Source organism: Episyrphus balteatus, chromosome 1 (genome assembly GCF_945859705.1).
Source record: "Episyrphus balteatus chromosome 1, idEpiBalt1.1, whole genome shotgun sequence".
NCBI classification, from domain to species: Eukaryota; Metazoa; Arthropoda; class Insecta; order Diptera; family Syrphidae; genus Episyrphus; species Episyrphus balteatus.
Window position 1 is genome coordinate 141636541 of NC_079134.1, and position 24941 is coordinate 141661481.

A 24941-nucleotide genomic window follows, 5' to 3' on the forward strand; every position below is an offset into this window, starting at 1 on the left:
ATTTGGAAATGACCCACGTGGGGCATTTGAAATGACCCACGTGGGGCATTTGGAAATGACCCACGTGGGGCATTTGGAAATGCCCCACGTGGGGCATTTGAAATGACCCACGTGGGGCATTTGGAAATGACCCACGTGGGGCATTTGGAAATGACCCACGTGGGGCATTTGGAAATGACCCACGTGGGGCATTTGAAATGACCCACGTGGGGCATTTGGAAATGACCCACGTGGGGCATTTGAAATGACCCACGTGGGGCATTTGGAAATGACCCACGTGGGGCATTTGGAAATGACCCACGTGGGGCATTTGGAAATGACCCACGTGGGGCATTTGAAATGACCCACGTGGGGCATTTGAAATGACCCACGTGGGGCATTTGGAAATGACCCACGTGGGGCATTTGGAAATGCCCCACGTGGGTCATTTCCAAATGCCCCACGTGGGGCATTTGAAATGACCCACGTGGGGCATTTGGAAATAACCCACGTGGGGCATTTGGAAATAACCCACGTGGGGCATTTGAAATGACCCACGTGGGGCATTTGGAAATAACCCACGTGGGGCATTTGGAAATAACCCACGTGGGGCATTTGAAATGACCCACGTGGGGCATTTGGAAATGACCTACGTGGGGCATTTGAAATGACCCAAGTGGGGCATTTGGAAATGACCCACGTGGGGCATTTGAAATGACCCACGTGGGGCATTTGAAATGACCCACGTGGGGCCGAAAGAAAATATTTGAAAACTTTTATTAATTTAAGTAGGGATTATTTTATTTCACAGAACTAAGAAACTCCGAGATATTTAAGAACTGATCCTTAATATTAAAACACAAATCATAAATCAATGCCATTGCAATGAATGCAATTCAAAATTTATTTACCAATAGAAACACTAATACCAGCTGAAAACTTAAATCTTCTAACTTCTTGTCCATTGCAACCTACACAAGTAGCTTTGGCATTCAATGCCCGATAGAACAAACCCATGAATTCTGGATTCCGAATAGCTCTAGCAAGTTTGGCGAATTCAGGATCACTCTTCTTTTTCTTCTCGATCATAGCTACTACTTCGGGTAGTGAAAAGTTTTTAAAGATAACACTGACAATATCACCAATAGATGTTACTTTAGAGAAAGCTTCATATTGATTGATGCTCTTCATGAAATTGACGATCATCTTCTCAACTTGAATTCCATGTTTTTCAAAGTATTGAACCAAATCTTGTACAGCTGGAACTTTGAATAATTCTTCCAATGATGATGAACGTGGTTGAATGACATCATTATCCCAAGGGAATTGGTTGATAATATCCTGGGAGTCCTTGACATCAGATTGAACGTCTGCAGAGGCAATCACTGCACAAAGAAAAATACCAAAACAAATTGACAAAAGTGAAGACATTTTGTTGAATGAATGTTTTAAACACAACTGATAACTTTGGAAATTGTAATCTTGCTTTTTATAGGAAGAAACTTAATGGTAAATAATTGAGAATGGGGTTTTCCATATGGAAAACAAATTGTTTTTAATTTAATTTTGATAAGAATTTGTTAAGAATAACAAAAATAACATTCAATTTGAAAATCAAGTTGAGAGCAGCAGGAAGTGAAATTGTTTTAGTGAAGAGTTCTTGAAATAAGTGATATACAGGGTGGTTCAAAAGTACTGGAATGGCTCTAATTGAAACCTTCTAATGCGGCAAGGTAATAAGTCTGTTGTTGTCTGCCTTCGGCATATTTGAAGATCCGAAGATAATCTTGAGAACTGAAGCAAAGCTATGTAGGGAGTAGGGACATTCTTCAAGTATCTCGCATTGTGAGGCAAAGGAATAAGGGCAACGAATGACTGCAAATTGTGTGAACTGAAAATGTTTTTCAGCAAAAAAAATCAGAATGCTCAAATTTGAATCGTAAAAATGAAGTGATTTTCAAAAAAAATACGGTGATTGTAGTTTGCGTTACGGCCAAAACAATCATAAATTCGCTAAAAAACTGCTTTATAAATCTTTGGACCTCTGCCTACTTTTTTACTGTTTTGGCTGAAACTTCGCTAGGTATAACGTTTAATTAAAAAAAAACTTTAATTAAATCAAAACTTTGGCTATAATGGTAAAAAAATAGCATTTCGAGATTTTCTGAAAACCAACACAATACTTTTTTCTGAATCCAAAATTTTAGACGACAAATATTCAAAGCATTTCTGACCCTATTGGTCTCCACTTATTGTAAAAAAATAAATACAAATGGCATGTCAAAATTTTGTCGAAACGAAACGATCGCAGTAATTTTATTTAAATCGGTTTAGTTTTACGGCGCGGCGCTGCAATAAGTCCCAAATTTCAGACAACAGTAATGCAAATCATTTAGTAAAATACAAAATGGCTTATAAAGATTTTGTCGAGACAAAGTGACCGCCGTACTTTTTTTGAAAATTAGTTTACTTTTACGGTATTGGTTGGTAAAATTATTTGTTATCTTCTGGTCATGAAAGCATCTTTGTTAGAACTACTGTTAAAAACACTGATTTTTTGAAAAATAACATTTGCCTTGAAATTTTGCATGAAATTGAAAAAATTTCAACAAGTTTGTTTTCCATCGAAAGAATTCAATTATCAATTAATTATTTTGATAATTTTTAATTTGGTTAAAAAATTTACTAGAGGGCTATTTTCAAGTGACTTAAGGATCTTTAGTGCAGCAAAGTAAAATTTATTTCTTAGATACATATAAAATATTAATCTCACCATTTCTGGAATGTTAGATATACCTATTTTTTTTTTAATGCGGTCTCTTATTAACTTTGTTTTGATATATATTATAGGAATGTTTAAAATCAATTAATACTTACAATGTAAAAAACAAATAAGTTTACTTTATCTTTTGTGTAATATTACTGACTTATACGTAACCGTAGCAGAAGTAAGTCCAAAAACTAATAAAAAAGGTATCAACATAAAAAAATCCCAGTTTTAGGGATTTTTAAATAGTCGTATCTTTGTTTTAAAAATTGTAGCATCGGAGATCGGAGTGATTGAACAAGATTAAAATCTCTAAAAATGAAAAAATTTTTTTTGTTAACTATTTTTTTTTTTTTTTACTAATTTTTCTTTTACAATACAAGTTCTTTGTCTAAAGCAAACTTCCTTGCAGCACAATTCTTTGCTAAAGTCTAATGTTTATATCCCATTTTGTAGTAGGTAATCAAAAAAATTCAATCTCCCGTTTTCGAAAATTTGCTTTTTCAAAAAAAAAAAAAGTCAATTTATAGCTCAGGGAAATTAGTCAAAATATGGGCATGAAATCGCATTTTTCGCGGGACAAAATTTTTTTCATGGAATGTGTTCGGGTGGTTGTCCTTATCATAAAAGTCAATTTGTTGGGAAAATTGGAGGTTGGGAACAGCCGCCATCTTGGAAAAGAGATTGGTATCGTTTTTATTGAATAGCTCCATTGTTATTCATTTTAACAAAAAATGACAAAGGTAAGACTTATCAACAATAAAATTATCTAAAAAATGATATACAAAACAATTCCGTGAGTTGATTAAATAAAATTTTACAGTTGGTCAAAGTGCGGGTTTGTATCACAAGGTTTGGACAAAATGACATTTGTTCATATATCTGACGAACTTTTGATTTGTTTGGATAATTCTTCAAGAATGAATTATAGTACTTATAATTACCTATAAAATGAGCCCACAATCGTTATTGTAACCATCGTATTGTAGAAGTAATCCAACTCCGAAACTCTCCATATACTAGTCAAAAGTGAGAAAAAAGCTAGTTTTTTGCTAGTAGGCCGAGAAAATTTTGGGAGAAGAGGTTTAACCAGAATACAAGTACGCAGTTTTGCAGCCATACACGTGTTAAAGTCGATTTCAAAGGTCTGACAACTCTAATTTTGTGCTTTATACGGTGTTTGGGGGGTTAAATAACGTAAGTTTTTCAATTAACGTGAATGGGCTAAATTTATACTATTTGAAATTATAAATACACAAGCTGATGCTCTATTATTTTTCCTAAATCTAGACACTTCAATCTTGAGGATGTGACCAATAGAACTCAACATATAAGCCGTTTATACGATTATGTTTTAGAGGCTTTTTTGTTTCGATTTTTGTTTGTTTATTTGAATTGAAAAGCCTGATATGGTTAGTTAAAAAAGCTTATATCGTGAGTTCTATTAACCCCATAGCAAAGATTGAGGTGTCCAGATTTAGGAAAAATAATAGAGCATCAGCTTGTGTATTTATAATTTCAAATACTATAAATTTAGCCTATTCACGTTAATTGGAAAACTTACGTTATTTAACCCCCCAAAAACCGTATAAAGCACAAAATTAGAGTTGTCAGACCTTTGAAATCGACATTAACACGTGTATGGCTGCAAAACTGCGTACTTGTATTCTGGTTAAACCTCTTCTCCCAAAATTTTCTCGGCCTACTAGCAAAAAACTAGCTTTTTTCTCACTTTTGACTAGTACATGGAGAGTTTCGGAGTTGGATTACTTCTACAATACGATGGTTACAATAACGATTGTGGGCTCATTTTATAGGTAATTATAAGTACTATAATTCATTCTTGAAGAATTATCCAAACAAATCAAAAGTTCGTCAGATATATGAACAAATGTCATTTTGTTCCAACCTTGCGATACAAACCCGCACTTTGACCAACTGTAAAATTTTATTTAATCAACTCACGGAATTGTTTTGTATATCATTTTTTAGATAATTTTATTGTTGATAAGTCTTACCTTTGTCATTTTTTGTTAAAATGAATAACAATGGAGCTATTCAATAAAAACGATACCAATCTCTTTTCCAAGATGGCGGCTGTTCCCAACCTCCAATTTTCCCAACAAATTGACTTTTATGATAAGGACAACCACCCGAACACATTCCATGAAAAAAATTTTGTCCCGCGAAAAATGCGATTTAAATTACTAATTGCCCTGGGCTATTACAAAAATACAAAATTTTAGTTTTTGAAATTTTCGATTTTGCCAAAAAAAATTAAATTCAATGGAAGTCATGTCAATAATTTTTGAGATGTATCACCGAATTTTCATCTAATTTCAATTTTCATCTTATTTTACTGTATACTATTGTATTCAGCTGGCATAACTTTGACGTAATAAATTAAACAAACATGGCTAAAGCAAATAATATGAATAAAGTGGCCGTTGTTTTTAACAAGATCAGACAAAAATTACATCTTGCGGTAGATTCCCTCAGGTTTTCAAAATTTGTAGGTAATTCAATTCTAGGCTTTAAGTGGTTGTTAACTGTCACTTTTAAGTAGTTACTGATAAAGTGAAGCATGTTTGTGTTATGTCACTTTGTTTCTACAAAAATCTAAAAACGCTTATATTATGAAAACACTTTTAAGATTGGCAAAAGCAATTTGTATCTGATTCAAACTTAAAAACAGTGTTCCCATTTTAACATGCCCTATAAATACGGTGACCCGGGTTTATCCGGGACTGTCCCGTATTTCTACAGCTTGTCCCGTGTTTTTGTTTAAGAAACACGGGACGTATAAGTGTCTCGTAATTTGTAATTTGTCCCGTGATTGCCCCGTATTTTTACATTCTCTGATTTTTGTATACCTACAATATTTTAAATACTTTGTACGGAAAACAAGAAAATAGTCCCTGGAAATTAAATTTTTCCAAATTTTTCTGATAAAGCATTAAACCTAGTACGCTGCTGAAGCAAAACGAAAATTTTTTTAAGTCTCCAAAGCCAAAAAACTTTTGCTGCAAAAAAAAAATTACCTATGCAATGGGAGTAACAAACGATTGAAAAATCTCTACCACAGGTAAGAATTATGTTACCTAAGCTGCGTATTGTGAAACGAAAAGCACAATTTTGTGCTGGTTTTGTATGAAAATTTTCGTTTCGCCTCTAGGCTAGGCTAAGTTTTTTTAAAATATTCGTCAATTATTTAGTTCCAGCTTCTGTTTGTCAGGTTGCTACACCAGGTAAAATATTTTCGAATAAAGAACAACAATATGGAAGAGTAAAGAACCCAGATAAGTTCCAAAACTTTTAAGTAAATGTTAAAAGTTGTGTTAAAGATCTTACAAAATCATTTAACATACAATTAAAATGTAAAAAAACAGCTCTCCCGATTTTGATTAAAAAAATATTTTTTTTTAGAAGTTATCATTTAAGTCGTTATTTCGTAAACGACTTAAATGATTTCAACAAAAACGCTCCCATAAAATCGTTTAGCAAATCTTGATATCAAAATAAGGAAAAATTATGAAAACTCGTTTAAGAAAATTTAATTTTTTTTGCAAAATCAATATTTTCAAAAAGATCCAAGGAATATTTTATCTGTCCCGGGTTTCGCTTCCAGAAATATGGTCACCGTACCTGGTGACCCACAACTACAGTTGGAGATAATAATAAATTAAATTTTTTTCTCGTTTTCGCTTCATTCTATCAACCTCGAGTTACAGAAGTTTAAATGCATTTTTGTGTTTTTTTCTTCAAATACAAACAGCTCAATTTTTGCATCAGAAATTTTTTCTGCTTATCTGACGATTTTCCTGAAATTTTTTGGCAAAGAGATTTCTAATTGTTATTGAGTGTTTTTTCTCCTACCTATTTATTTTACTTTGACATCATTTTTTTTTTTTTTTTTAATAAGTGAATTTTTTATAATTAGAGAATAAAATGCTTCTCGAACACACTTTTTTTAAATAGAAATGGTCAGTTACGAAAAAAACACTTCAAAATAACTAAAATCCTCTTTGACAAAAAATAAAATGCACGACTGGGTCGCACGAACTTGCTCTTAGAGTTAAAGTTGCTTAAATTTTTAAGACTTTATATAGAAATTTGGAAAAAAAAAAATAAAATTCGTTTTTTAAAAAAATAAAATAAAATCTAAAATTGAATTGCCCTCCAAAACAAGTATGCAGTTTTGACTGATATATTAACATGCATTTTTAGAAAAAAAATTTTCAAAATCGTTAGAGCCGTTTTTAAAAAAAATAATTTTTTATAAATAATTTTTTGGAAAAAAAGTTTTAAAATAAAATTGGTATGCCATTTTGTAGAAATCACTAATCAACATCTAAAAACAAAATTTCAAAAAAATTCAATGTCCCGTTTTCGAAAATTTGATTTTTCAAAAAAAAAAATTTCAAATTTTTTTTAAAAATCCAAAAATTATTTTTTTGGAAATTTATACTTAAATTATATACATGCTTCTTCACAAAAAGTTTCGTTGAAATCGAATAATCAGTTTCGGAGATAATCGGATTTGAAAAAAACCGTTCTATGGCAGGTACCGTTAATAATGATTTTCAAAAATTTTTTTTTCATTGGAAGATAGACCTTAGCTTAAAACTAACATTTGAATTTTTTAAACAAAATCGTTGGAGCCGTTTTCGAGATATTTCAATTTTACTTAAATCGGTATATGACATGTACCGTTATTTTTGGTCCAAAAAAATTAATTCCAAAAACCCCTCTGGAGAGTCGCCAAATAACGCTACATACCAAGTTTGACATTAATCGGTCCATCCGTTTAGGCTGTAGCTCCTTATACAGACAGACAGACAGACAGACAGACAGACAGACAGACAGACGGACGGACTTCCGGGACCCACTTTTTTGGCATTGTCTAATATCGTAATGTCATGGAAAAATGTTATCTCAACTTTTTACTTGCGATATAGGTACTATATATCAAGTTATGCATTCGTACAAAAAAAAAAGTTGAGATAACATTTTCCATGACATTACGATGGTAGACAATGCCAAAAAAGTGGGTCCCGGAAGTCCGTCTGTCTGTCTGTCTGTCAGTCTGTCTGTCTGTCTGTATAAGGAGCTACAGCCTAAACGGATGGACGGATTAATGTCAAACTTGGTATGTAGCGTTATTTGGCGACTCTCCAGAGGGGTTTTTGGAATTAATTTTTTTGGACCAAAAATAACGGTACTTGTCATATACCGATTTTAGTAAAATTGAAATATCTCGAAAACGGCTCTAACGATTTTGTTTAAAAAATTCAAATGTTAGTTTTAAGCTAAAGTATATCTTTCAATAGAAAAAATTTTTTTTGAAAATCATTATTAACGGTACCTGCCATAGAACCGTTTTTTTCAAATCCGATTATCTCCGAAACTGCTTATTCGATTTCAACGAAACTTTTTTTGAAGAAGCATTTATATAATTTAAATATAAGCCAAAAATAAAATTTTGAAAAAATAATTTTTGGATTTTTAAAAAAAATTTGAAAATTTTTTTTTGAAAAATCAAATTTTCAAAAACGGGACATTGAACTTTTTTGAAATTTTGTTTTTAGATGTTGATTAGTGATTTCTACCAAATGGCATAATAATTTTATTTTAAAACTTTTTTTCCAAAAAAATATTTATAAAAAATTAGTTTTTTAAAAAACGGCTCTAACGATTTTGAAAATTTTTTTTCTAAAAATGCATGTTAATATATCAATCAAAACTGCATACTTGTTTTGGAGGGCAATTTAATTTCAGATTTTATTTTATTTTTTTTTCAAAAACGAATTTTGTTTTTTTTCCAAATTTCTATATAAAAAGTCTTAAAAATTTAAGCAACTTTAACTCTAAGAGCAAGTTCGTGCGACCCAGTCGTGCATTTTATTTTAAATCAGTTCACATAGGGTGAAACAGTTTAAAGAAAACATCACCCAAAAATATAAAAAAAGTTATAACTCGAGATTTGTGAATGAAGTAAAACCGAGAAAAAAATCACATACGTTTTTCTACTCAGAATTTCCTAGCTAGAACCTAAATTTCCAGAACTGAAAAACTTACCTAAGTCTTTCGGGACATTTTTTTTTTTTTTTTTTTTGAAATATTGGTTTAGGTATGGTTTTGATTAAATTAATATGCTCTAAAGTAGTATTCAAGATCTCTCAATCCAGAAATTTTTCTCTATACCTACGGTGACCATATTTCTGGAAGCGAAACCCGGGACAGATAAAAAAATCGTATCCAATGTCCCATTTTCTAAATTTGATTTTTCAAAAAAAAAAAAAATTAGGTAAATTTTTTTAAATGACTTTTCATAATTATTCCTTATTTTGATATCAAGATTTCTTAAACGATGTTATGGGAGCGTTTTTGTTGAAATCATTTAAGTCGTTTACGAAATCAAGAAAATGGTTTTAAAATAATGTCTGTTAATAACTTCTAAAAAAAATATTTTTTTAATCAAAATCGGGAGAGCTGTTTTTTAACATTATTTTAATTTTATTTTAAATGATTTTGAAATTTTATGATCTTTAACACAACTTTTAACATGTCCTTAAAAGTTTTGAAACTTATCTGGGTTCTTTAATCTTTCATATGTTGTTCTTTATTCGAAAATATTTTACTTGTTTTAGCAACCTGACATCTGACAAACAGAAGCTGGAACTTAATAATTGACGAACATTTGAAAAAAAAAACTAAAGCCTACTCTAGATGCGAAACGAAAATTCTCATACAAAACCAGCACAAAATTTTGCTTTTCGTTGCACAGTAAGCTACGCAGCTTAGGTAACGAAATTCTTAATTCTTATCGTTTGTCACTCCCATTTATTTGTCCAGGCAATTTTTCTTGCAGCAAAAGTTTTTTGACTTTGGAGATTTTGAAAAATTTTTTTGCTTTATCCGAAAAATTTTAATTTCCAGCCACTGTTTTCTTGTTTTCCGTACAAAGTATTTAAAATATTGAATACAAAAATCAGAGAATGTCCAAAAACGGGACAATCACGGGACAAATTACAAAATACGGGACACTTGCACGTCCCGGGTTTCTTAAATAAAAACCAGGGGCAAGCTGTAGAAATACGGGACAGTCCCGGGTAAACCGGGACGGATGGTCACCGTATCTATACCTTAACTTGAAATAGAAGGTTTAAATTAATAGGATTTTCTTTCAAAGGATTTGATTTCAAACACACAAAGCGCATATAAATAAAAATCACATATCAATAATGCAAATGCAATTCATCATGCACTTTAAATTTATTTACCAAAAGAAATACTGAAACCAACTGAAAATGAAAATCCTCGAACTTGTCCATTGCAACCAGCACAGGTAGCCTTGGCATTCAATGCACGATAGAACAAAGCTTTAAATTGTGGACTTTTAATAACTTGAGCTAGTTTAGCGAATTCAGGATCGTCCCTAATTTTCTCTTTCACTACAGCTGACACTTCAGACATTGGCAATATCTTGAACATAATGTCAAAAACATCTCCAATTGATGATGCGTTGGCAAATGCTTCATATTGCTGTACGATTCTTATAAAATTGCTAAACATTTTTTCAGCTTGAATTCCATGTTTTTCCAAATATTGAATTAAATCCTTTACAGCTGGAACTTTGAACAATTCATCCAATGGTGATTGAGCAGCAGCAGAACGCTGATGATGAATAGGTTGACTGAATTGAGGATCAATATTCCATGGAAATTGACGAATAACATCCTTGACATCGGATTGAACTTCTGCAGAAACCAATACTCCACAGAGGAATACACCAAACCAAATTATCGAAGCTGGAGACATTTTGTTTAATTAATGTTTTAAAAACAACTGATTTCTTGCAGTGTTAAAATTGCCTTTATATAGTAAGAAATTTAATAGAAAAAAAAAAATAAATTCTCAAGAAGTCTTGTTCCAATGAAAAAATATTAACTTGATAAGTTCTTACGAAAGTCAAGTTAAGTACTTCTCTAAAGAAGAGATTGAAAACCCTTTTTTGAAGTGAAACCTAATGCTTAAGATAAGAAAAGTTGTTTTTTTTTTTTTTGTTTTAAATTGTTTAATATGAAGTCAAAAAAGGGATAATTGAGTTCATATGGACGAAAAAGTTTAAATATTGCACTGAAATAAATAACGACTTAAAGTCTAGGTTTTGAGTAAGTGATTTTGAAAAAAAAATAAATGCGCGACTGGGTTGCACGTTCTTGCTCTTATGATTAAAGTTAAACTAATGATAATGCTTTTTATTGAACAAAATTATGGAAAATTTAAAATTTCATAAAAAATGTAAAAAAAAAACGTTTTTATAATTAATTTAACACCGTTTTTAAATGATTTTTTACATAAAACCAATTATGCCTTTTCAACAGAGACCAGAAATAACAGTCAACCTTTATTTTCAATCGGTTTCTCTCTGAGAGTTACCACATTACTTTAAATAGTTTCGGTTAAGGTTTGAGATTTATTTTTAAAAATCAAAAATAAAGGTTATCGGTTGAGATTTATTTTTAATTTTTTTAAATATCTCTCAATTGTTGAGATTTTTACAAAAAAAATAAATGGAAAAGGTCAACCTTTAACCGTTTTTGCTAAAAATGAATCAAAAATTGTCAATTCAAAGGAAAATGTCGAATATGTCAAGAATGTCTTTATATTGCAAATATAAATATGAAAAGGATGTTTTTTCTAAGTTTATGTATTAAATAGACTCTCAAAGCTCTTTAGACCCAAGATTATATTTGATTATTTTTGATGCCAAAAGGTAGCGGGGAATCTAACCTACATTTGGGTACAACTCCCATCCCTGTAGGTGCACGCGTCCTCAAACCGGGAGAACTTAAAGGTAAAAAAAAGTTAAGCCCGATTCTGAAAAAATAGGCATGATGTGGCGGTTTAACATGGAAGATGATTTTTTAAAAATCTGACAATGTGCAAAGCGTAGGCCCATAACACAAGCTCTCATTTGGCATCACTCTCAAAAATTGCTCTCAAGCGGTTTAGCTTCCACGAGCGTTCAAAGAATCGGGGATTTTTCGAAAAAAAATTTTACCCCAACTTTTAAACTCGATTTTCTCGGAATTTTGAAAAAAAAAATTCAAAACCCGATTCTACCACTATCGGGTAGCTGAGAATATAAGCTTTCATATGGAACCACTCCCATGTCTCTAGGAATTGATACATTTGCCGATGAGATTTATTTTTTCTCTCAGCTATAAATCTCACTGGTTGACCGAAACATAAAAAAGTACAAGACCGAAATTTTTCTTTTTTTTAAATAAAGGTTATTTTATAAAATGGTGACAAATAAGAGTTATTAAGGAACATTTCAAAAGGTTGAGATTTATTTCTGATCTCTGCTTTTCAGTTCTCGCATAAAAACGAATATTTAGAAAAAAAAAATTCAAAAATCTTTAGAGCCGTTTGAAAAAGCACTAAATTTGTATAGGTATATAAAAATCTTCTAACATTTTTCAAAAAAAAAAAAAAATTGTTAATCAATTTTTAAAAAAAATGTCATTCAATACATAAAAACAAAATTTTGATAAAATTCATCAACCTGTTTTAAAAAAATTTTGAAATATTTTTTTAAAAACCAAAAATATTTGTTTTTTTACGTTTACGAGAAATTCACAAATAAAAAAAAAACGTTTTATGTTTAGCATTACAAACAAAAATTTTGATAAAAATCGTTAGAGTCGTTTTTGAAAAAAAAAAAAGTTGCTTTTCTATTTCCATTATAAGACAGGTACCGTTAGTTTCGGTCCTAAAAAATTTCAATTTTTCGTCTAGGGAATCACCCAGTAGTTTAGGCTGTAGCTCGAGGTATTTACAGACAGGCAGAAAATACAATAGGTACCTATATCGAAAGTGTAAAAAAATCTCTCCACATATACTACAATAACGATCAGTATAGTTATTTATGTAACTTGATAACATTTAGTTTAATTAAAAACGGTACTAAACTCAGTGCAATAATAAACAATCAAAATCAAATTGAAAATTCTTGTTGGTAATTAATATAATTAAAGCACTCTGGCTCGATAGAAATGAGTGAAAAGTTCACGTGAACTTAGAAAGTAAAATACTGATCGTTGTTTACATTCCATACCACAAAGGTATCTTTTGCATTTAGTAGAGGCTCTGATATTTTTAACATAACTTACTCAAACCTAGATTTGAAGTGCTTATTTAATTAAGTTATGAAGTATCTACTTAAATAAACAAGACTATGTAGTTATCTGATAACGTTGAATTCCTCAACAAAAAACTTAAAATGTAATTGCATTATGAGTACTTTAGTACCTAGGTTATGTAGTTTGATAAAACAATAATAAGAAGCATGAAGCTATAACAGTCAAACATCCGGTGTTTGACACACATTGCACTTTTAGAAAAATAGTGTCACAACTCAAAAAGTATCGAATTGGAATTAAGTCAATATTCGTGTTCACAAGGTTGATACATTTTTCAATATTCATACTTTTTTTAAACTTTCACTTAGCATCCTGTAAATGGATTGTAAATGGACCAATAAAATTTTTCTGACTTCAGATTCAGATTCAGCACTACTAGATTCAAAAACTACTAGAAAAGTATATTTTGGTTCTTGTGGCAAAAAAAAAGTTAAATTTTGCTGACCGGTGTTATTAAGGACGATATCAAAAAGTATTATTTTTATAAGAAATGTACTGCCCATAATCTCGTAAAGGCCGTAACTAAATTTTTCATACTTACTTTTTCATACGGAAAATAATTAAAAAAATATTTGGAATTTTCTAACTTATTTGAAGAACTTTAATTTATAAGTTCAAGTGACCTCAACTCCAAAAATTTATAAAGCGTTTCGCCCAGGTACTACAGTGGGCTCATCAGTTAGATCTGTCGTACCCTTGAAGAACTATACCTAGACAAAAAAATAAATAAGAATAAATCACTCCAAATATGCAAAAAAAAAATCAAAATCGAAAATTTTGTAATTAGGGACTTTACGAGATTATGGGCAGTGTACATTTCCAGGCCAGGCAGTCATTTCAAGGTTGTTTTTTGTTTTACTTATTTAGGGTGACCAGCAGCGTCGGACGCCTCAAAGTGGTGCCAATTGTATGAGAGAGCGGAAAAAAACCCGTAAAATCTGAACTATAAAATGGAATTTAATAAAATTTGACACACTTGTTTCGAGTAATTGACATATTTCGAATTTGAAAAGTTTTTAAAATTACGAAAGCACTTTTTAAGTGGTTTTATTCTACAACCATTTTATTTCTTGTTTAGCAAAGAATTTTTAGGGTTTTTTTTTCGAAAATTATAGAAACTTTTTTTTTAATAGTTATTTTTTTTTTTAATTTAGTATGCTTTTCTTAAGATATTATTATTTGATACATAAAAACAAAATTTCAAAAAAATGTATATGAACCCATTTTCATAAAACTGATAAAAAATAAAAAAAAAATACGTATATTAAAGAAAAATGGTGGCGCATTTATGAGTTGCTATAAGATTAAATGTTTGGGTGAAAATATTTTTTTTTCGGAATTGTGAATACAATTTTCGAATTCCTCGGAATATTCTCCATCAATTTCATACTTAATTCTCTATAAAATATTGTGACCGAAAAAAGTTCTAGCGACCAGGGCTGCCACCTTACTCCTTTAGCAGTAGATCTACTGCGTTTTACCCCAAATGAAAATCTACTGCGCAGCAAAACGAATCTACTCCCCTTTTAAAAATTTTAATAGTACCTATTGTTGTCCATTTCAAAATTTTAAATACTGAACTCACTCTAAATGCATTCACTGAAAAATTCAAATGCAGCCATATCGTGAGTTTTACGTGAACAAAATTCTAAACGAAAAATTGAATTTCACTTGTTACTTCTGAGTTGCGGGCGAAAAGTAGTTCATGTTCGGGAAACTAGCCGTATTTTTAACTCTTTTTCAGGTAATTCGAGAAGTTACCGACATCTTTTAGCTCATTTTTATTTTGGCTACTGGTGAAAAGTGAAACTCGCAATACCTGTTAAGATTTCGGGCGAAAAAAATTATGTAAAATGACGTGGAACTGAAGATAGAGCTGTTTTGTTTTTTTTTTTTTACTGTTGAGCTAATTGTTTAATTTGTGTTGTAGTAAAATATATTTCTGTGATTTGAATGTTGTTTGTATATTAAAAAATCTACTGCGGTATATTGCAATCTACTGCGCTTTTTCTTGAAATATACTGCGCTCAATTATCTTTGGGGTGGCAGCGCTGCTAGCGACATGAAAAAGTATAAACCAAATTCGCACCCGTGTGTGCCTATCACGTCACAAAAAAGAGGGGTGCCTACAGTGGGTTAAGTACTGCCGCATCGCAAATTTCTATTTCCCATTATGATTTACATGGGAAAGATTGTGTTTTTGAGTTTGGAATTTTATAACTTTTTTATGGTTCATCAAAAAGGCTAGATTTAATCATTTTCTTGAATAAAATTGAACGCTCTACAAAATTGCTTTTATAAAATTTAAAAAAAAAAACCGAAGTGAAAAATTAATAAAAATAATTTTTAGTTGAAAAAATTAATACTTTGAATTTATTGAAAAATCGAATATGATAATATTAGGAGTTTGACAGTCAAATATAAAGATCTGTGAAACCAAAAAAAAACGTAGTACAAACAAATTGAAAAGTTTTCCAAATTTGTTGAAAAACCTAATAATTTCGTCAAAAAATTGGAAAAAAATTAAGAAAAAATTACATTTTATAATAAACTTCGAAACGGAGCGGTTTATGAAAAAAAAAAATATGAAGAACTTTTTTGTATAGCGTTCAAGAAAATGATTTAATCTAGCCTTTTTGATGAACCATAAAAAAGTTATAAAATTTCAAACTCAAAAACACAATATTTCCCATGTAAATTATAATGGGAAATAGAAATTTGCGATGCGGCAGTACTTAATATTAATATTAAGGGCTGCATCTTTTACAGTATTTTTTTTTCGTCATTTCCAACAATATTTTCGATATAATTTTTTTTAATCAGTCTACTGTAGACGCCAAAGTTGATCTCATTTAGGCAATTCTTCCGCTGTCGTCTGGATATAAGGAGAAGTGCCTTAGTGGGAACACTGTCTCCACTCTCTCTCGTTTGCTGCCCCAACAACTTCCCACTGGGGTTTTACACAATCTTATAGGTTGAGGTACTAGGCACCCGGTAGAAATTGGTAGACAAAGGTGAACTTATGTCCACTTGAATGCACAATGTTTACAGGGCTTAAGCAAATTAAAAATCATTGACCACTGATAAAAACGGTGACTTTTAAATATAGAGAGGTTTTGAATTTAAGTAACTTTTCAAAATTTAGATAAAAAAAAATGTATGCATTTTAAAATAAAGTACCAACGTATCTTATCGAAAGAATTAAGTTTCACTTCAAAAAAAGGGCTTTTCCTTTGAAAATAACTTATTGAGTATTTTTTCTTTTTCAATTTTATTTCTTTCTATATAAAGGCAATTTTAACACTGTAACAAATCAGTTTTATTGAGAACATTAATTCAACAAAATGTCTCCAGCTTCAATAATTTGGTTTGGTGTATTCCTCTGTGGAGTATTGGTTTCTGCAGAAGTTCAATCCGATGTCAAGGATGTTATTCGTCAATTTCCATGGAATATAGATCCTCAATTCAGTCAACCTATTCATCAGCGTTCTGCTGCTGCTCAATCACCATTGGATGAATTGTTCAAAGTTCCAGCTGTAAGGGATTTAATTCAATATTTGGAAAAACATGGAATTCAAGCTGAAAAAATGTTTAGCAATTTTATAAGAATCGTGCAGCAATATGAAGCATTTGCCAACGCATCATCAATTGGAGATGTTTTTGACATTATGTTCAAGATATTGCCATTGTCTGAAGTGTCAGCTGTAGTGAAAGAGAAAATTAAGACCGATCCTGAATTCGCTAAACTAGCCCTAGTTATTAAAAGTCCACAATTTAAAGCTTTGTTCTATCGTGCATTGAATGCCAAGGCTACTTGTGCAGGTTGCAATGGACAAGTCCGAGGATTTTCATTTTCATTTGGTTTTAGTATTTCATTTGGTAAATAAATTTTAAGTGCATGAATTGCATTTGCATTACTGATATGTGATTTTTATTGCTAAGCGTTTTATGATGTTAATATGAAGGCAGTTCTATTAGAAGTTAAGATATAGGAAACTTCACTAAGTAAGGGTTCTTGTGGCATATGGCTGGCCATGATCGATGGTTCAAAGAAAAGTAATTGAGAACATAGTGTAAGAATTCTGCCAACAAACTTATTCGTAAACACTTTTGTTGGTGTTGTCAGTATTGTTGGTGTTTTCGGTGTTGTAGGTGTTATAGGTGTTGTAGGTTTTATAGGTGTTGTCGGTTTTCGGTGTTGTCGGTGTTGCCGGTATTGTTGGTGTTGCTGGTGTTTGTTGGTGTTGTCGGTGTTGTAAGTGTTGTAGGTGTTGTAGGTGTTGTAGGTATTGTAGGTATTGTCGGTGTTTTTGGTGTTTTTGGTGTTGTCGGTGTTTTTGGTGTTGTCGGTGTTGTCGGTGTTGTAGGTGTTGTCGGTGTTTTACGTGTTGTCGGTGTTGTACTTGTTGTCGGTGTTGTCGGTGTTAACGGTGTTGTCGGTGTTATTGGTGTTGTCGGTATCGTCGGTGTTGTCGGTGTTGCTAGTGTTGTCGTAAGGTCTGTTAGGCCTTTCGGATTGACTACATTGTCATTAAGCTCATATAGAATTAAAAGACCTTTCCAAAATTGGATAACACAAAACCATAATTTCTGTGTCTGATTGAGTTGGTCTGATTAAACCGACCAGTAACCCAAGATTGATGTCTGATATTTTGTTCAAAGTTGCCAAACATTTTTTATCGTCACTCCAGGATCGGCCATTTGTGATTTTTAAATGCAACACCACACTTAATACTGAAATCAAATATATGTAAGAACAGGTAAAATTCTCGAATCATGATAAAGGATACTGTCACCCCTCTTTTAAATATTACCTTATCCCATATAACATGAAGTTTGATTAATTTAATCCTTTTTCTTCGCTCCCGCGAGCAAATAAAAAATCGATATAACTTGAAAGAAAAACTTCTGAGACGCTGTAAGCATACACTATACACTACACAGCCCCAAAAACCATGTGTTTCCCACTTCTTATTTGTGTTAATGTTGTCTGAGAGTATAGCGTGTGCACCAAATCATATTATCTTGGAAGAAATCAGGTGTTCTTGCAAAACTTCCTGCGGCCTTCTAAGATACTTTGGTTTCAAAAACACATGATACACTCTCTTGATAAAGTTATCCTTAATAAGTCCCGTCGCCACCGCCACCTCAACTTCTATGAACTTTAATTAATCCAAAACGCTTTGTCTTCATTATGTATGTACCTTTACAAACCCATCTATTGTTTATTTTGTTGCATTTTTTTGCTTTTGCGAGTGTGTGTAAGTATAGTGTAAAAAAAGGTAAGTTAAATCAGAAGATAACATTTTGGCCAGACCCTTGTTAAATATTTATTGGTTCTGCAAAAATCTATACCTTGCCTCCGGTGACAAACAAACAAACAAACAACCAAAAACTTTTGCTCAAAATCTCCCGCATTGGAACCACATTACTATCCGCATCTGCTATACCTTATACCAAAAAGATGACTGTCTTGTTTCTGCTTTTGTTTTGTTTTGGTATTTTTTCGGGGTCAACAATGTACCCATAGGTTTCTCCAACTTTCATGAGCCTCCTAGGATCGTGTGGATACCTTTTGTATTTCATATGAGTGTTTCTTGTGTAGCTAAAGGTACGATAAAGCTATCCTTTTTGGTTTTTTTTCAAGGAAAAAAAAGAAGAAGGAAATTTTAACGTTCATGTTATCCTATGGGTCTTGCTTGGTGTTCTTGAAAAAAAAACGGGGGTTGACATACTCTAGTATTTAAAAAAAAAAACCTTTAACCGTACTTTATTATTCGTTCGATGTGTCATGGGGAATCCCTGTTGAGCCTAGAAGGTTGATATTTCCTTTTTTTTTTATTTCTTCCATTTTTGTTTAGGCTTGTACAAAAGGTACTCATGAAGATTGGAATCTAAAGACCCGTCTGGGATCCATAACAAAAGATACAACATACAAGTGTTTTTTTTTTTTTTTTTTGAATTAATAATGATGCTGAAGCTGAAAACAAGATTTAAAGAAAGGTCAAATGAAATTATTTGATTGTGGAGACGATTAATTTATGTAAGTGTTTCAACGTAATGTGTGAATAATTGGATATATTAGGGAATTAGGGATCAATTAGATATAAATTGGAAGCACACAACAAGCATCGTTTAGTGAAATAAGAAGATAAGACAGAAGGAAAGTAAGAAGAACTATTTTCAAGCCTTAAATGTTTTGTGACCACTGGACTGCCATCAAAATGAAGCTCGATTTGGGCGAATAATCGTTCCCACATCCATAAAGAATTTTCTTGGGAGACGGACACAATCCCGAAATTTCGAATCCAGTTAACCCAAAATCCAGAAAACCTAGAACCCCAAAAACCCAGAACCCCAAAACTGTAAAATCCCGAAAATAAAACAGAAAAGGTTAAAAACTCTTCAAAAATTGCCTGTTCGTATATTGAAACATAAAATCGGGATTCCGGTTTTTCGGAATTCTGGATTTTCGGGATTTTGGGTTTTCGTTATTTTGGATTTTCTGGATTTTGGGATTTTGATATTCGGGATTTTGGCCTGAACCCAATCTTCTTACTTCCGAATTGAAATGAATATGGACGATTTAGACGAATATGCCTCATGCGCTTTTAGAACCATTTTCAATCAAAATCCACCAGCAGACTTAGGATTTCGAGAGGAACCAAAAAGTCAGAATGCAATTAATTTGATAAACTTTCGTTTGTATTCCGTTAGTTTTAATGGCCAGTATATTAAAAAAAAAAACTTTTAGATTTAAAATAACTTTGGATCCTACCCAACTCTACCCCAAATAGTGAAGTGAGCATATGCAGATGGGTTGCAACCGAAATACAGTTCAATTCAGTTGCCAAATTTTGGTGTATTTGTTTTATGATTTAGAGACGGAGTTATCTGATTCTGATGGTCAGTAGTTAGGATTTCAATGAGTTTAAGTTTAGCGAGGAGCTCGTAGAAACTTTCTTTTAAGATGTCATTTTTTGTTAAGATGTCAAAAATGTGTTTTTTGAACAATTTGTAAAATTTTGAGTTGTTTACGTGAAATTCAGAAATCAAAAAACTGTTTTATGACAGGCACCTTTAGTTTTATTCCATTAAACCTATATCAATGTCCACTTTAGGGAATCACCAAAAACCCTACAATCAGTGGCTAAGGCTGCAGTTAAAGTTTGGAGAAAGGTGCTAACAGTGAGCCATTGCGAACAGTGTGACAATCCGTTTTTCTTTTTTCTGAAAGCAAGGACAGTAACGCTAGTTTTAGTCAAAACGTTTATTACTTCTTCTACCTTCTACATTTTAAAATTTTTTTCAGATTGAATTTGAGTTGTCCGTTTTTCTACACTGAAAATTATGACACAAAAATAGATCAGACTACTTTTTGAAGTGCCTTGAAATTTCGTATAATACAAAACAATCAAGTTATTGGACAGAACTTTTTTTTTACAAATGTATAACATAAATATTGTCAATTTGATTATAAAAAAAAATCTTTGAATTCCTTGTCGTTTTTTTTAAATTATGGTGAGATTTCAATAAAATTTTGTGGTGTTTTTTTCATTTCTTTTATTTTTAATGTTTTTTTTTTTGCAACTTTTTGAAAAAATAGGTTTAAATAACAAAATTTAATTAAATATAGTTAACAATAGGGTGGAGCGATTTTATTTTTTTTTTTTATTTTCGAATTGGCATAAAAATAAAAAGTTGCGCTATTTACAAACAAACAAAACTATAAACTTAAAATTTTAAAAAATTTTATGGTGCCCAAAGCCCTCTGAATGCTTAAAAATTAGACTTTTTGACCTTTAAATGAAATTGGGAAAAAAAGTTCATACTAGGTATATTATTTTTAATTCATGTTTCACTGAGCGTGCTTTTTAATATATTTTTTTTAGAAAAAAGTCAAACTCAGTTAAATATGAATTTAAAAGAAAATTTATATTGAACTTTATTTTTTGACATTTAATTTAATGGTCAAAAAGTCCTCTTTTTTAGGCCCTCAGCTGAGGGCATATGGCACCATAAAATTAAATTATTTAAAAATTGTAAGTATACAGTTTTGTTCGTTTATAAATAGGGCAACTTTTTATGACTATGTATATGCCAATTCGAGAATAAAAAACAAAAATAAAATCGCTCCACCCTAATATACAAGTTACTTACTTATTTAACATTTTCGTTAATTTATTTCTATTTTATCAGTCCGCCTCACTGTTTGCCTTAGCCTGTCGCAGTGTTCACACCCCTTGCAAACAGTAATACGTTTTACTTTTTCTACACTTTTGTTGATTGTGATTATGACCTTATTCAATTTTCAATTATAAATTTTTCTGAAACATTTAGAAAAAATATGCCTTAAAATAACTTCGAAATTTGGTTTAGATAGCTTTTAAACATTCTAAAATATACCAACTTAAAAGAAAAGTGTCTCAATACCTACCTACTATAATCGCATCAAAAACAACCTGTTATACTTTTGAATTCGGTATTAGAAGATTAAGCCTTCGTTCTACGTAACCAAAAATACAAGCACTTGATTCTTAAACAATTTTACATTAGCGGAGAAAAATCATGAAATTTTCAAAATTCGGTTATAAAGAAAAATTAAAAATAAATTCCTTACATGATTTCGTCTAGAACCAGCGGATGAAAAGTGCCCCATTCCTAATGGATATACCTTTTCAAAGAATTTTTTGTCAAGCCATTATTACCTAGCCTCACTTTGAAAGTCGGCTATGACCTATTGACATTGTTTCAAATTTGTGTCTGAACCTTTTATGACTCATAAAAATATTTTTGTGGGGGTATTTTATTCATTTTTTTTTTATTTATTTTTAAGCAATAAAATTTGGTGTTTACGTTAACAAGGATGTAGTAGGTGTTTTATATGTTTTATATCAAAAACATGACTACATTAGGCGATATGAACACAGAAAATTCATGTTTTTTTTTTTTCATAAATTTCCCAAGTGGTCCTGATTGTGGTTGTTATTTTTAATGTGAATTCAGTCTAGCTAAGATAATGGAAAATGAATTACTAACCCATCAGACGATAAATTTAAATTTAAATGTATGATTTAAATTTTTAAGTAGATAAGAAAAAAATTGAGAAAAAGAAAATTAATTATTATGAACAATCACACTTTAATATTATTGAGTCTCGAAATAAGTTTTGGTTTAAAGATATGAGTTCACAGAGAATCACGGGTCGTTTGAACGCGACACTACTCAAAGTGTCTTGCACTCCATATGTTTTGATGCAGAAATGTTCCTTGGGGTCTAAATAGTAAGAAAAAAGCTTTTTTAAAATTTTCTATCGAGCTATTCGTTTTTTATGAGCTTAATAAGTTATGAAAAAACGTACTTTTACGTACTTTTTCACACGTTTTTGTTAATAACTCTGTTAATAATAATGGTAGAAACTCAAATAATGGCTCTATTTTTAGAAGAAATATGCCTCTTTTTAATGGCATTTCAATGAAATTAGTGGCATTTTTAGATCTTCAGATATTCGAATCTAAGTCCGTTCATTTTTTCTGCCCAATTCGATTTCACTAATCAAAAAAATTCCATCACATCAAGTTTTTGAGATATTACCGTTAGAAAATCCAAAATACCCTTTTTTAACAGTTTTTGAGGTTATGTCATCTTGCGTGATAATTTTTCATTCCTTTAAGTTTTTTGGTTAGTCAAAAATTTTCTTACCCATAAACTAACAAAAAAACTTAAAGGAATGCAAAAATTTTTAGCGATTTGCCATGAAACCCAAACGAACATAAGATTTTTTTTCATAGAGAATATTCACCAAACATGTTGAATTGATTTTAAGATTTCTCGGAGAAGAAAAGCGATATCGAAATGATTTAAACGGATTTTAAAAGAAGAAACTTAGTTCTTTAAGAAACCGCTACAAATGTAATTATAAAAAATTATCACGCAAGATGACATAACCTCAAAAAATGTTAAAAAAGGGTATTTTGGATTTTCTAACGGTAATATCTCAAAAACTTGATGTGATGGAATTTTTTTGACTTCGGATTCGAGTTCAGCATACGAAAAACCATTAGAAAAGTATACCCTGACTTCTATAAAAAAAACTTTTTGATTAGTGAAATCGAATTGGGCAGAAAAAATGAACGGACTTAGATTCGAATATCTGAAGATCTAAAAATGCCACTAATTTCATTGAAATGCCATTAAAAAGAGGCATATTTCTTCTAAAAATAGAGCCATTATTTGAGTTTCTACCATTATTATTAACAGAGTTATTAACAAAAACGTGTGAAAAAGTACGTAAAAGTACGTTTTTTCATAACTTATTAAGCTCATAAAAAACGAATAGCTCGATAGAAAATTTTAAAAAAGCTTTTTTCTTACTATTTAGACCCCAAGGAACATGTTTGCATCAAAACATATGGAGTGCAAGACACTTCGAGTAGTGTCGCGTTCAAACGACCCGTGGAATTAGGACATAAAAATTACAATTTAATTTTTTTGGGATTTTTGAAAAAAAAAAAATTCAAATGATAACTTCACCTTGCCGCCAAAAATGCATTTCAAAAAATGTTATACCCTGTTCTTTTTACAGAACAAAATAAAGTTGGTCTCTAAGTCCCTACCTGAAATTGTAACACAGAGAACCAAAAAGACTACAAAGTAAAAACGTATATTTTTTTGGTTCTTTATCATTCAAACTACCTTTGTAAGCTAAAGGCATGATAGAAAGAAAAAAACTATCTACCAATAAAAACCAAATTTCAATTTGACTTGCAAAATATTCTTTTTGATTCAGCAATTTTTCTTTGAAGCATTTTGTTTTTCTTTTTTTTTTTTCTTATTTCTAAAAACTAGAAAAATAAACGGTAGACAAAAAGATATAACATTTATTTTTAGAATTCCAGAAGAGAATAAAATAGTCTTACAAAAGTCAATCGAATGGTAATATTCAAAATAGATGTACTCCTTGAAAAAGTTGGTGTTTGAGTCTTCATTGACGCAAGTCTTTTAGTTTTTCATTCAAGGGTTTTAATAAAATACACAAATCCGGATTGGAATTGGTAAAGTCAAAAGTCGATAAATTGATAGTCGAAAAACTCCATTTTTGTTCCATAATTTGACGTTTACTGATTTACATATTGCGATATATTTCAATCTCAAATATCTCAAGTTGAATTTTTCAAGCTGTAATATTTTTACCCGACTAGTACAACACTATCCAATTTTCAATCTTATATAACTCGTTTGAAGTCTTTCACTATTTTTACCCGACTACAACAAAGTCAAACGTAGGGTTTGTGTTTATGTCAGAGAAAAATGAATTTAAAAATTTGAAATTAAAGTAGGGTTTACTGAGGTGAATTTATAAAAAGGTCAAGAACAGAGGCGTTAGCTGCTGCTGTATGAGCTGTATCCATGTAACAGGGCCCCCATGAGACCAGAGCATAAAAAGTTTGTAAAAATTTTCACTTAAATCTTAAATAAAACTTGATTAATAGAAGAGGGGTATTGAGGGGTCGAAATACCCCCTACTTCCAATTATCGTATTCAACTGAAACACTGAACTAAATTACTATTTTATTACTTAAGTTTAAAATTTTAATTAAATTTATAAATAAAAAAAAGAATGATTGCATGCTATCTCGCTCCACCCTCCAGAATCATGCCAAAAAAAAATTACTAGCAAAGATTTACTCTGAAAACCCTGACTTTGTCTAGGTATCAAGAAAAAAAAAACGCCCAGGGGCGGAGTGTACCTACTACTGAGCATAAACAAAAAAGCAAATAGAATTAAGTATTTCTGCGGGAGAATCATATTTTGCTATAAATAGAACCACAATATTCAGTTTTGCTGTGGTCGACGCGTCGACGAGTTAACATCGGAAGTCAGTTCTTGGCACCGATAAGTGATGACTCATGGGACATGTCTCATGACAAATGTTTCATGGGAAATGTTTCATGACAAATGTCTCATGACAAATGTCTCATGG

The 24941-nt window shown here is 31.1% G+C and overlaps 1 protein-coding gene across 1 annotated transcript; it reads right to left on the reverse strand.

Moving 5' to 3' along the window:
* Positions 1 to 882: 882 nt before the first annotated feature.
* Positions 883 to 10567, reverse strand: LOC129911107 (uncharacterized). The gene is made up of 2 exons (XM_055988782.1): positions 10030 to 10567; positions 883 to 1364 (listed from the first exon to the last, which is right to left on the reverse strand). Exons 1-2 carry the CDS (start codon positions 10565 to 10567, stop codon positions 883 to 885), a joined length of 1020 nt encoding a protein of 339 aa, XP_055844757.1.
* Between the last annotated feature and the right edge of the window lie 14374 nt (positions 10568 to 24941).

Bases quoted from the DNA above. Each gene is read 5' to 3' on its own strand.
- LOC129911107 (XM_055988782.1), bottom strand. From the start codon at position 10,567: ATGTCTCCAGCTTCGATAATTTGGTTTGGTGTATTCCTCTGTGGAGTA. The intron at 1,365-10,029 runs GTAAATAAATTT...TTCTTTGTGCAG, and splicing joins TGGTTTCAGTATTTCTTTTG to TGATTGCCTCTGCAGACGTT.